This window comes from Balaenoptera musculus, chromosome 9 (genome assembly GCF_009873245.2).
Source record: "Balaenoptera musculus isolate JJ_BM4_2016_0621 chromosome 9, mBalMus1.pri.v3, whole genome shotgun sequence".
NCBI classification, from domain to species: domain Eukaryota; kingdom Metazoa; phylum Chordata; class Mammalia; order Artiodactyla; family Balaenopteridae; genus Balaenoptera; species Balaenoptera musculus.
In genome coordinates, this window is record NC_045793.1 from 98,323,963 (window position 1) to 98,336,273 (window position 12,311).

The following is a 12,311-nucleotide window of genomic DNA, read 5'->3' on the forward strand; positions in this document are numbered from 1 at the left end:
CGCTAAATTTTGTCAAGGTTATTTATTTATTTATTTGCATCTGTATTCATGAGGAATATGAGTTTAAAGCTTTTTTTTCCTTTTTCTTTTTTCTATCTTTGTCTGGATTTCATTTCAGGGACATACTAGCTTCATGAAATGAATTGGTAAGTTCTCCTCCTTGTATTTTCTGGAAGAGATTTTGTAGAATTGGAGTTAATTAATCTTTAAACATTTGATAGGATTCTGTAGTGAAACCATCAGGGCCTGGAAATAACGTTTTCTTTTTTTTTTTTTCCTGCACTGCATGGCTTGCGGGATCTTAGTTTCCCAACCAGGGATCGAACCCGTGACCCCTGCAGTGGAAGTGCAGAGTCCTAACCACTGGACCACCAGGGAATTCCCTGGAAATTACTTTATCAGGAGCTTTTAAATTACATATGAAATTTCTTTAATAGTTATTTCAAATTGGGTGAGTTGTGGTAGTTTGTACTTTCGTTGAGTTTCTCTGTATCCTTGCTGACCTCATGTCTAGCTTTTCCATCTCTTGTTGAAAGGGGTGTTGAAGTTTCCAACTATAATTGTAGGTTTGTCTTTTTCTCCTTTCTCTTTTATTGGTTTGATTCACATATTTTGCAATTATGTTGTTTGGTGCATACACATTTAGAATAGCTATATCCTCTTAGTGGATTAACCATTTGTCATTAATATCTCTGTGTCTGGTAATTTTCTTTGCCCTGATGTCTACTTTATCTGATAATAATATAGTCCTCCTGCTTTCCTTTGATTAATGTTTTCATGGTATATAATTTTTCATCCTTTCACTTCCAACCTTCCTGTATTGTTACATTTGAAGTTTCTTATATTATTGGATCCTGTTGTTTTATCCATTCTGCCAATCTCTGTTTTCTAATTGGTGTATTTAGGTCATTTACATAACATATCAAGTAATTATTGATGTGTTAGGACTTAAGTCTGCCATTTTATCCTTTATTTCCTTTTTTGTTTTTTGTTCCTCTGCTTTCTTTATCTTGACTTCTTGTGGGTTACTTGAACACATTTTTAAATTCTGCTTTTATTTATATGTAGTGTTTTTGAGTATATCTGTTTGTGTAGCTTTTTTAGTGGTTGTCTAGGTATTATATATACATAGTTGATCACAGTATACTGGTGTCATCATTTTATCAGTTTGAATGAAGTATAGAAACCATATCTCTGTTTACATCACTTTACCCTACTCCACTTAAAATTGTCTTTTAACACATTTTTGACTGGAGACATATCACGGCCACAGACGTTAGTTTCTGCAAAAATCCCCCAGTCAGTAATGTGTTAAATATTTCCTTTACGGACATATCATTAGGACCACATCAGATGTGTTGAAATTTTTGCTTCATCAATCACACATCATTTAGAAGATTTCTAGAGGAAAAGGAAATTATATTTACCCATATATTGTCTTTCTGTTGTTCTTTCTTTCTTCATGATGTTGCAGGATTCCTTTTATCATTTACTTTCTGTTTACAGGATTTCCTTTAGCCATTCATTTTGGGTAGGTCTTCTGGCAGCAGATTTTTTTAGTTTTTCTTATCTAAGAAGATCTTTATTCCCCTTTTGTTCCTGAAGGATATTTTTGCTGGATATAGGATTCTGGATTAACAGTTGTTTTCCTTCAACACTTGAAAAGTGTTATGCCACTTTCTCCTGGCCTCCATAGTTTCTGGTGAGAAATATGCTATTCAAGTTGTTTGTAGTTTTCAAAAGCTTGTGATGGGTCTTGGAGTGGATTGCTTTGGGTTTATTTTGTTTGGGGTTCTCTCAGCTTCTTGAATCTATAAGTTTATGTCTTTTTGCCAAATTTGGGGAGTTTTCAGCCATTGTTTGAATACGTTTTCAGCCCCTTCCTCTTTCTGCTCCTCCTGAGATTCTGATGACATTTATATTCAGCATTAGGTCTTTTGTTATAGTCCCACATGTTCCTGAGGTCCTGTTCTTTTTTTTTTTTCCCCAGTCTGTTTTCTCTGTTCAGATTGTGAAATTCCTTTTGTTCATGTTTGTTCATGTTCATGTTCACTGTTTCTTCTTTCTTCAGTTTAACCTATCCATCAAGTTTTTTATTCTGGTTATTGTAATTTTCAGTTCTGAAATTTCCATTTGGTTCTTCTTTATATCTTCTTTTTCTTTACTGAGGCTTTCTACTTTCATTTGTTTCAAGCATGTTCCTAGTTGCTTGTGGAAGCATCTTGATGCTGGCTCTTTGAAAATCTTTGCCAGATAATTCTAACATCTGTGTCATCTTGGTGTTGGTGAGCTTCCTCTGACACTGCCGGGGGGGTAGGAGGTGCTGCCTGGTTATGGAGGTGGAGGCTCCTCACCTGGCCTCCTTGGTATCTGTGGGCAGGGACTCCTTGTTACTGCTGTGTGGGTGTAATTTCCCAATTACACCTTTGTGATTCCACCCTGCCTGGGAAGGCAGAGGTGCTGCCCTGTTACTGCTGGGCGAGTGTAGAATCCAGGCTCCCTCCTAGATAGTTGGGGTGGGGATGGAAGTCCCTGATCTCCTCTGACACTACCAGGTGGAGTGGGAGTGGGCCACAGTGTTTCTGTGGGGTTGGTTGCAGTAGAGTGGTTATTGTCTAAAAATATTCTGTCCTGCTAGGCTGCCCCATTCCTGGTCCTTTGGCCAGAGAGGGCAGACTTTTACTGCAGCTTTTTTTTGGGTCTACATTAGTTGGTATTTCTGGGTTACCAGCTTCTTCAGAACCTAGCCTGGAATATATGAGGCAAAAGGAAAACCGAGAACTCAATGCTCAGTCTTTTTGGGCCCTGAAGTCCCTTCCCAGTCTGTCTCCTCTCCACCTTTCAGAGTCTTTTGTTTTGTTTTGTGTTAAATGAAGCATCTCATGTTTTTAGCTGCATTTAGTGGGAAACAGAAGTTCTGTATGTGCTTTTTAAATTTTTAATAAATATTGACAAGTGTCCTTGCTTTCCATAAAAATTTAATAATTTCTACTTTAACCAACACCTTTAAAAAGTGCCTGTTTACTTATACCATACACCACTGCAGTCAGGGCACCTTTGGTAACACAGTGCTGGTCTGGGAAGGATGGATCAGTCTTCAGACCCATGCACTGAAGCTTGTTTGGGGTTCCCACTTCAGAGGTGGAAGTGCCCCCCCAGCAATCTGGTCAGCTACCCACTCCAAATTTACTTCTGTTTAGTTTTACCTTGGGAACTTCAGCTTTTTAAGACATATCATTAGTTGTGGAGTGGGTTTTTTGGTTTTTTTTCTGGTAGGTTGTAGTCCTTTAGTCATAAAAATACTTTTTTAAAAAAAATAAATTTATTTATTTTTGGCTGTGTTGGGTCTTCGTTACTGCTCGTGGGCTTTCTCTAGTTGCAGTGAGTGGGGGCTACTCTTCGTTGCGATGCGCGGGCTTCGCATTGCGGTGGCTTCTCTTGTTGTGGAGCACGGGCTCTAGGCACGCGGGCTTCAGGAGTTGTGGCACGTGGGCTCGGTAGTTGTGGCTCGCAGGCTCTAGAGTGCAGTCTCAGTAGTTGTGGCGCACAGGCTTAGTTGCTCTGCGGCATGTGGGATCTTCCCGGACCAGGGTTGGAACCCGTGTCCCCTGCATTGGCAGGCGGATTCTTAACCACTGTGCCACCAGGGAAGTCCCATAAAAGTACTTTCAAAGTGTGCAAAGTTCTTTCATGTTTGTATCATAGTTACAAAAAACATTGAGGGAGCAGAAGTGATTGCTTCCTTCACTTTATGGCAAAGGAAACTGAACACAGATCAAGTGACACATTTAAGGCTCACACAGCAAGGAAGAGTCACTCTGCCTGTTTGCCCTGCAGGCTCAACCGCCGTTTCTGTCTAATAATGGCAAAATACCTTTGTAGTTTAAGCGTACTCTGCACTACCTCTCAACCCCTCAGTTTATGTTTGATGAGGCATCACAAGTGAAAGACGTTGCATCCTCTTGAGATTCTCAACCAGTAAGAGAAAATTGGTACTTGTGCTCTCTCTGTACATAATGTCTTTGTATCACTGCTAAAACTAGAATAATGGATTAACAGCCATAGGTATGTAGTAAGCATTGTTTTCTTGGTTCATCATGAAAATCTTAATGTGTCCAAAACAAAACCAAAAACAAAAAACAAAAAACCTCTCAAGGTAAGTTTTTTAAAAATGGTTCTTAGGCGACACACAATGGTAACAATCATTTAATGATGCATGTGTTTTTCCCTAAAAGACTCATGTCCTGAGAAGTTGCCCAGGCTGTTTTTGCCTCTTTAATTACTCCTCTGCCTAGCCAGCATGAGGGTGGTAGACTTCAAGCGTCAGTTTATCTCCTCATCCTGTGAATGGGGAGGTGGCCTTGGGTAAGGTGTGTGCTGCCTGACTGGGGAATGTCCAGGCACAGATAAAGTTCTGTTTTATTTTCCTAAGGACAGAGCACTGAACCCTTAAAAACAAATTTTGCTTTGGTTTTGGGGGGTTTTTTAATGTTATTTTTCTCAAATGTATAGATTTATACTTGCATCTTGAAATTAATGGGTTACAGATAGTGTCACTTTGTGTACTTTATTGACAGGGGTAGGCTCGTTTATGTTTCTTCTTAGACTTTTTTAAAAACAACTTTATTGAGGGGCTTCCCTGGTGGTCCAGTGGTTGGGACTCCATGCTTCCACTGCAAGGGGGCGCGGGTTCGATCCCTGGTTGGGGAACTGGGATCCCACATGCCGCGCGGTGTGGCAAAAAAATAAAAAATAAAGTTTAGGTTTGGGCAAATCTGTTCACAAACATTTAAAAGCAAAAAACTTTATTGAGGTATAATTCATATACCATACAATTCACCCATTTAAATTGTACAATTTAACATTTTACAGTATGTCAGAAGGTTGTGAAACCATCAGCATTATCTATCAATAGTTTTAAAACATTTTCATTCCCCACCCCCAACAAAAAAAAAAAAAAAAAACCATACCCATTAGTTGTCATGTCTTATCCTTGCTATCCCCAGTCCTGGGCTTTCTGTCTGTATCAGTTTGCCTCTTTTGAACATCTTCATATAAATGAAGTCATACAACATGTTGTGTTTTTTGTGTGTGAATGACTGTTTTCACTTAAAAGTTTCAAAGTTCATCTATGTTGCAAGAGATGTCGGTATTTCATTCCTTTACATTGCCTAATACTATTACATGGTATGGCTATACCACATTCTGAATACCCATTGATCAGTTGATGGACATTTGAGTTGTTTCCACTTTTTGGCTTGTATAATGCTACAGTGAACATCCGTGTACAAGGTCTTGTGTGGACGTATGTTTTTGTTTTTCTTGGTTGTATACCTAGGAGTGGAGTTGCTGAGTCATATGGTAATTCTATGTTTAACTTTTTCAGGAACTGCCAAACTGTTTTCCAAAGTGACTGCACCAGCTTACATTCCCACCAGAATTGTATGAGGGTTCTAAATTCTTCATGTTCTCTCCAACACTTGCTTGTATTGATTGTATCTAATCTAGTGGGCATGAAGTGGTATCTTGTTGTGGTTTTGATTTGCATTTTTTTCCCTAATGACTAATGATGTTGAGTATCTTTTAATGTGCTTATTGGTCATTTGTGTGTCTTCTTTGGGAAAATGTCTGTTTGTATCCTTTGACAATTTTTAAAAAATTAATCAATTTATTTATTTGGCTGCGTCGTGTCCTAGTTGTGGCACGAGGGCTCCTAGTTGTGCTGCATGCGGCACGCAAACTCTTAGTTGCGTCATGTGGGGTCCAGTTCCCTGACCAGGGATCGAACCCGGGCCCCCCTGTGTTGGGAGCATGGAGTCTTAACCACTGCGCCACCAGGGAAGTCACTTTTGGCAATTTTTTGATTGGGTTATTTTTATTTTCATTATTGAATTATAAGAGTTCTTATCAGCTGTATGATTTGCAAATATTCCTTTTACTCTGAGACTGTCTTCTCTTTTTTGATGGTGTCCTTTGAAGCACGAAAGTTTTTATTTGGATGAAGTCCAGTTTGTCTGTTTTTTTTGTTGTTTGTCCTTCTGGTGTCCTAACTAAGACACGTTGTTTGTCTCAAGGCTATGAAGATTTACTCCATTTTAACTTGGAAGTTATAAAACTTCGAAGAGTCTTACAGTTTTAGCGCTTACATTTAGGTCTTCGGTCCATTTTGAGTTAATTTTGTATATGGTGTGAGACAGGGGTCCAAACTTCATTTTTTCACATGTGGATCTCCAGTTGCCCCAGCACCATCTGTTGAAAAGACTATTCTTTCCCCATTGAGAATTTTTGGCCCCCTTATCAAGTAGAAATATTGTTCTAAACCACAAGTCAGAACACTTGGACTTTTTGGACAACCCGAAGCTTTCATGAAAGTGAACAATTCAATGTTTCTACCAAAAATGGTGCACTATTCATAATGTTGACTCTGGAATTGGAAGCATGGAATCTGAACCTACCAAAATCTGAAATGTATATACCTGCTGTCTGCTCTGTGGGTCCATCAGATCGTGGATAGAGAACAGCTGTTCCTGGTCTTCCCGGGGTGGAGGCTGGGGATGTTGAGCCATCTGCTGAAGGGCAGGTTTTCCGATGAGTCATCTTAAGGGAAGTTTGAAAATTGCTGGTAACAGTGCTCGGCAACACTGAGCTATTTGTCAGACTCGGTGACTGTAGATAGCTAGGTAACGTGGTTTGTTCATAGTATCATATTGGAAGGACTGCATTGGGAAGGACACGTGAAACGAGCAGTTTTGTGCTTGTCCGTGTGGCGCCTGTTAATTGGGTATCGCAGCAACTGAGTAATGACAGTTACTGGAGGTGAAGATACTGCTGTGCTCTAGGAGAAAACCCCAACTCAGAGGCCATCGAGTGTTTCAAGCTGCCTAGATAATAATGACATTGGGGGAGAGAAATGAGTGTTTTCCTTTGGACCTGAATTTTTTTAAAATTAACGTGGAAAGCAGCAGTAGTAGTAGTTTTGCCGTCAGTGTCTTTCTTTGTCTGCCTATTAGAGAAAATGGGAGTATAGCTGGAGGTAGGAAGAACTACTGAAGTTACTTAAGGTTAAAAAGAAAAGGAGTTAAGATGGCATTCTATAGCAAAATATAGGCTTGTTCATCTCTAATTTTTAAGGAGCAAGTTTTTGTTTGTTGTTTAGTTTGTTTTTAAAGTACCTGTTCCGCTTTTCCCTTTTGCTGACCTGTCTTTTCTGAGCAGCAGAACAGGCCAGACACGCTCTCTGTCAGTGTCCTTTATGCGTATTCTGATCATATTTGGCTTAAGAGGAAGGGTTCTTATAAACAGTGTAGAGGATAGTTTATGTAACATTTATTTCTGGGTAGTTCTCAGCATGTCTCAGAGCTTGGATTTCCTTCAGGCAGGAGTGGAGGTGGGGTGTAATTCCAACTTTACAGCCAGGGCACTTGCTTCAAGGCAGATTTAAGGGCAACCATGTGTCAGGCCAGCAGGCACCGTATCTCAGGGCAGAGGGCTGTGGTGAGCCTCGCCCCTGCACTGGGGCTCCCTTCCCCTCCCACAGCCTCTCTCGCTTTGACGGGAAGGTGCCGGGATTTTTATGGGGAGAGGAACTGCACAGTGTCCTTATCCCTTCCTGACTGGGTCCCTTCCCGGAGGCATCTGGATTCTGACTTGGAAGATGCTTGGAAGTGGTTCAAGACCCCTCCGGGGACAGTCTAAACTCTTTCATGGTCTGGTGGGTGCATCAGCTGCTTTTGTAAAATGGCTAGTGTAGATAGAGTTACATACTAGATTTAGTAAAATTACAATCCTCAAACTCAAGGTCCATTCAACCTTGGGGAAAACTTAAACTCAGAAAGGTGACCTGTAAAACAAGAGCTAGCGCCTGCCTTCTAGGGAGTTGGTGGGGTTCGTGAAGAGTCTAACATGTCAAGTTGATGACCATAGAGCGCCCCAAGGTAGGTAGACGCTTCTGTGGTCCTTGCTGCCCGTGCTTCCTCTTGCGGAGCCCGCTCCCTCGCTGTCAGCCCTCCTCCCGCTCCCAGTCTTAGGGAACGGGGGTCAGCACCCCGGCTGTCCAGCGAGTCCACCTCTCCTGCAGACAAGACGATTCTTGCTCCTCCTCTGTGTTCTTCGCACCTTTCCACCTCTCTGTCTTTCCTCCTCCTGATTCTTATATTTAGAATGCCTGCCGTCCCCGCCTCTCCAGAGCTGAATCCCCCCTGTCCTCCACGCCCGTCCCCAAGCTTTCCCAGCCGCTGGAAAGGGACACCTGGGAGGAGTGGGTTCTCCCATGGAGTTCTGTTGGCATTTTCTGTGCCTCTCAAGCACTCAGAGTGCTGTCGCTGTAAGTTTTAATTTTTTACATTTTTTTTTTGCTGCTCAAAGATAAATTATTTGAGGGTGAGCAAAATAATTTTCCAATGTCTCCGTGTTCTCCAGAATACCGTGAGTCCAGCGGGTACTCGGTAGTCTCCAGATAGATTAGAAAGTATCTTTGTCATTTTACAATTAATATTAATCTAATCATTAATTAATCTTTGTTGCCTTTTCCTATAATTGTTTTATACAACGTATAAACTTACAGGGCATCACATATTTATCATGATATATCGTATCCCTCAAACTAGATTGAAACTTGCAGGCGAAGACCATAACCTCTGCAGCTGTGTTCTCTCCTCCCCATGTCGAGCACAGGCCCTGTACATAGAAGGTTGGTCAGATTGACTACCTCCTGCTGTGTCGTGCTCTCTGAAGCAGAGCACGCGGCCACAAATGCATTTACAGGGTCTTTCTCCTCCAGCCACAGTCTGCGAGGTTTTCCCCCAGTAGCCTTGTCTGCTACAATGCTCTTTCTAACTTTTCTTTCTTTTTTTGGTGCAGACAGTCGTGAGAGACTTCAGGACAAGAATGTTTCACTTAAGGACTTGTGCTGCTAAGTTGAGGCCATTGACGGCTTCCCAGACTGTGAAGACATTTTCACAAAACAGACCAGCAGCAGCTAGGACGTTTGGGCAGATCCGGTGCTATACTGCCCCCGTTGCTGCGGAGCCCTTCCTCAGCGGGACTAGTTCGAACTATGTGGAGGAAATGTACTATGCTTGGTTGGAAAACCCCAAAAGTGTACACAAGGTAAGGCTCAGAGGAGCAGGTGTCTTCGTGTGTTTGGAGTCTTGGCCGATGGTGGCTGGCCGTCCAGGTAAGTGCATGTGTTCTGAGGACCGTCGAGAAGGAAGGCAGGCAGGTGGCTGGAAGCCCCACCGACCTGAGTTCTCTCCGTCAGCCCAACTCGGCCATCACACCAGGCCCAACTGGAACCGCCTTCTCTGGAGGGGCGTGTCTCTCTCTCCGTGTGCGGCACGCTCAAGGCCTTGCTCCCTGGAACAGCCAACGTGTTAAACCGGCAAGGATGTAGAGAAGCACTTGCACCACTCCCAGGCTCTCACCAAGGCTGCTGCAGGATGGTGATGCCGCAGAAAGGAAGCCCACGGAAGGAGAGACCCCGCAGGAAGCTCCTCTGTCCCTCTGTCCTCGGAACACCTGAAAACCATTTCATGTGATTTCTGTATAAATGACATTTTAGATCAGTATGTTCACGTTTTTCTCTTGTATTTGAAAGTAAATTCTGTGAAGTCTTCCTTATAATTTCTCTGTGTTAACCGGTGAGGCTCTTCCTTAGAGCCTCTCTCTTCACATGTTTACTTGATACAGAGCGTGCCTAGTGGGAGAACTTCTTCACAGCATTTTGGCCAGTGATATGTATGGGTTTTGATGACCGTTTCTTGGTTTTCAGGTCAGGCAGCTGGCCCAGCAGAAGCTGGAGGGTAGACCCCCAAGTTGCTCAGACTCCTTGTGCCCCGTTGCGGGGTGTGTGAAGGAGACAGTACGTGTGAGGTGCTCAGGGTCTGCGCAGAGGAAGTGCCCCCCGGAGGCTGGCTGTCATCACTGTTGATCTGGCTCTTTCCTTGTGGATTTTAGGGACTTGTTATCTAAAGGCAGCCTGCTTCCATTGAGCCCTTGAGCGTAAGCTTTACCCTTTTACCCTGAAGCATTAGTGACATTTAGATTGGGTACGTTTGACTGCGGGAGCCACCAGCCCCGTTTCATCAGGAATGCCGCCTCTTGGTCTGAACCTCCTTGCCCAGCAAGGTTTCCATGGCAGCCTGGAAGCTGCATTGCTCCGTGAGCAAGAGGAGACCTGGTTTCCTATGGGAGGAGATCTGGGGTGTGTTTCCCAAGACTGTAGACAAATGCACTGCCCGGAGAGAAGTGCCTCTGCCTGTGATGTCAGACATTAGCGGTTTCTGAAGACCGTTGCTACAAAGTTATCTCTCAAATAAACTTAGCCCAGAGGTTTCAGAATCAGACTTACATCTTGTGTCCAGGCTGTCCCTTGCCTTCCTTTTCTCAGACGTAACCTCTTTGTGGAACCAACCAAGTCTTCTTAAGTTATATTTGGTTTTAGGGAGAACAGCACCTGAGTGAGTTATTGCGAGTTAACAGGGATCTAGGTCGGGGAACGTCCGTGTGTGAATGCCTGGCGTCACGGGAATGGGTTGCAGTGGAGAAGCACACTGTGGCTCTGTGGTGCAGAGCTCTGGAAAGTGGGGCTGAAAGCATCACAGTGGCTGTTACCATTATTAGTATTTGTATTAATATTGTTATCGTTATTGCTTTAAAAAAATTGTTTAAAAGACTTATTCTGTAGAGCAGTTTTAGGTTTATAGCAAAATTGAGGGGAAGGTACAGAGAATTGCCATGTACCCCTGCCCCCCACATGCAGTCTCCCCGCCATCAACACCCCCGCCAGAGTTACAACATTTGTTACAGTTGATGAACCTACATTGACGTGTCATCATCACCCAAAGCCCATAGTCTACATTAGGGTTCACTCTTGGTGGTGTGCATTCTGTGGTTTTGGACAAATACATAATGCCATGTATCACCATTATAGTATCATAGAGAGTATTTTCACTGCCCTAAAAATGCTCTATGCTCCACCTATTCTTTTTTTTTTTTTTAATTTATTTTTTATTTATTTATTTTTGGCTGCGTTGGGTCTTCGTTGCTGCACGCGGGCTTTCTCTAGTTGTGGCGAGCAGGGGCTACTCTTTGTTGCGGTGCGCGGGCTTCTCACTGCGGTGGCGTCTCTTGTTGCGGAGCACAGGCTTTAGGCGCACGGGCTCAGTAGTTGTGGCACACGAGCTCAGTAGTTGTGCTCCACCTATTCTTGAAAAGTATTTTTATCACATGGTGTCAAGGAAGGTAACGCTTGGGGGTTCTCAGGTTGTGTGGGATGGTCACTGTGTCCATCTGTCCCAGGGATGAGGACAGCACAGTGAGAGGACTACTGACAGGCACAGATGCAGCCTGCTGAGGAAGAATCCAGGGTGAGGATTGGGTCCTTGGGCTCCACGGGTCAGAGCAAGCACCTCTTTAGCACCTCTTTGAGAGATTCTGCGGGGGATATGGGTAAAGGATCTCAAAAAAGGACTTTTCAGTTTAATAAGAGAATACGTGCAGATTGGCGTCTTTGGGCCAGATTTTATGTGCTGGTTTCTGTGTCAGGATTCTCCAGGGGACACAGCGTCTTCTTGAGGGAGAGGGACAGGATGGTATAAATCAGTGGACATTTACAATGGCAGTGTCCCTCCACGGCCATCCCAGCAAAGTGGACTTGATAGCCTCTCCAAGTTGAGTTAGGCCCAATACCTGTTGTATGCTCATTTTTTGAGTGACAGGATCCAGAGCTTTCATCAGATTTTCAAAGGCATTTGTGACCCACGGAAGGCCTTGGAAATCGTTGGCTTTATTAAGAATGCTTCGTTTGTGCTCTGTGTTAGAAAAAATAGTTTAGGGAGAGATAAAGAAAATTAGGTTTTAAGATTTAGATTGATCATCTTTCTGAGCTCTCATTTCTGCATCAGATAAGGGATGTCAAATTCCTTGTCCTGAGAGCTGGTTCTGTCATCATTCTCCTTCCTCCCTTTGCAGAGGGCTTATGAGGAACTGCTAGGACTGAATTTTTTTGTGTTCAGCAGAAACAGCACAAATTTTGCATCTCCCCCTCCCTGCCCTTCTACGCTCTGCTTTCCTATTATTTTTTAAACTTTTTATGACGTTTTCAAACATACAATAGGGGTGTCAATTATAAATTGACACTTACCATCTACCTTTACAAGGATCAAATTATGAACTCTGCAGCTGCTGACCTTCAACACCCCCTGAAAGGAGTTCAGGGGGTGGAGATCAGGAATGAAGCACTCTGTGCTCTGGGAAAAGCTGGGAGAACAGGTCTTCGGATAGATATTTTCAGGAGAAGATTTTATGAGCCC

The 12,311-nt window shown here is 43.1% G+C and overlaps 1 protein-coding gene across 4 annotated transcripts in view; it reads left to right on the forward strand.

Annotated features, from left to right (window-relative positions):
• Window positions 1-12,311, forward strand: part of OGDH (oxoglutarate dehydrogenase) — a 74,500-nt gene that overhangs the window by 4,609 nt on the left and 57,580 nt on the right. For all 4 annotated transcript variants that reach the window (XM_036863592.1, XM_036863591.1, XM_036863593.1 and 1 more), the window contains exon 2: window positions 8,860-9,108. In XM_036863592.1, the coding sequence (XP_036719487.1) occupies window positions 8,860-9,108 (249 nt within the window). The remainder of the gene's footprint in view (window positions 1-8,859; window positions 9,109-12,311) is intronic.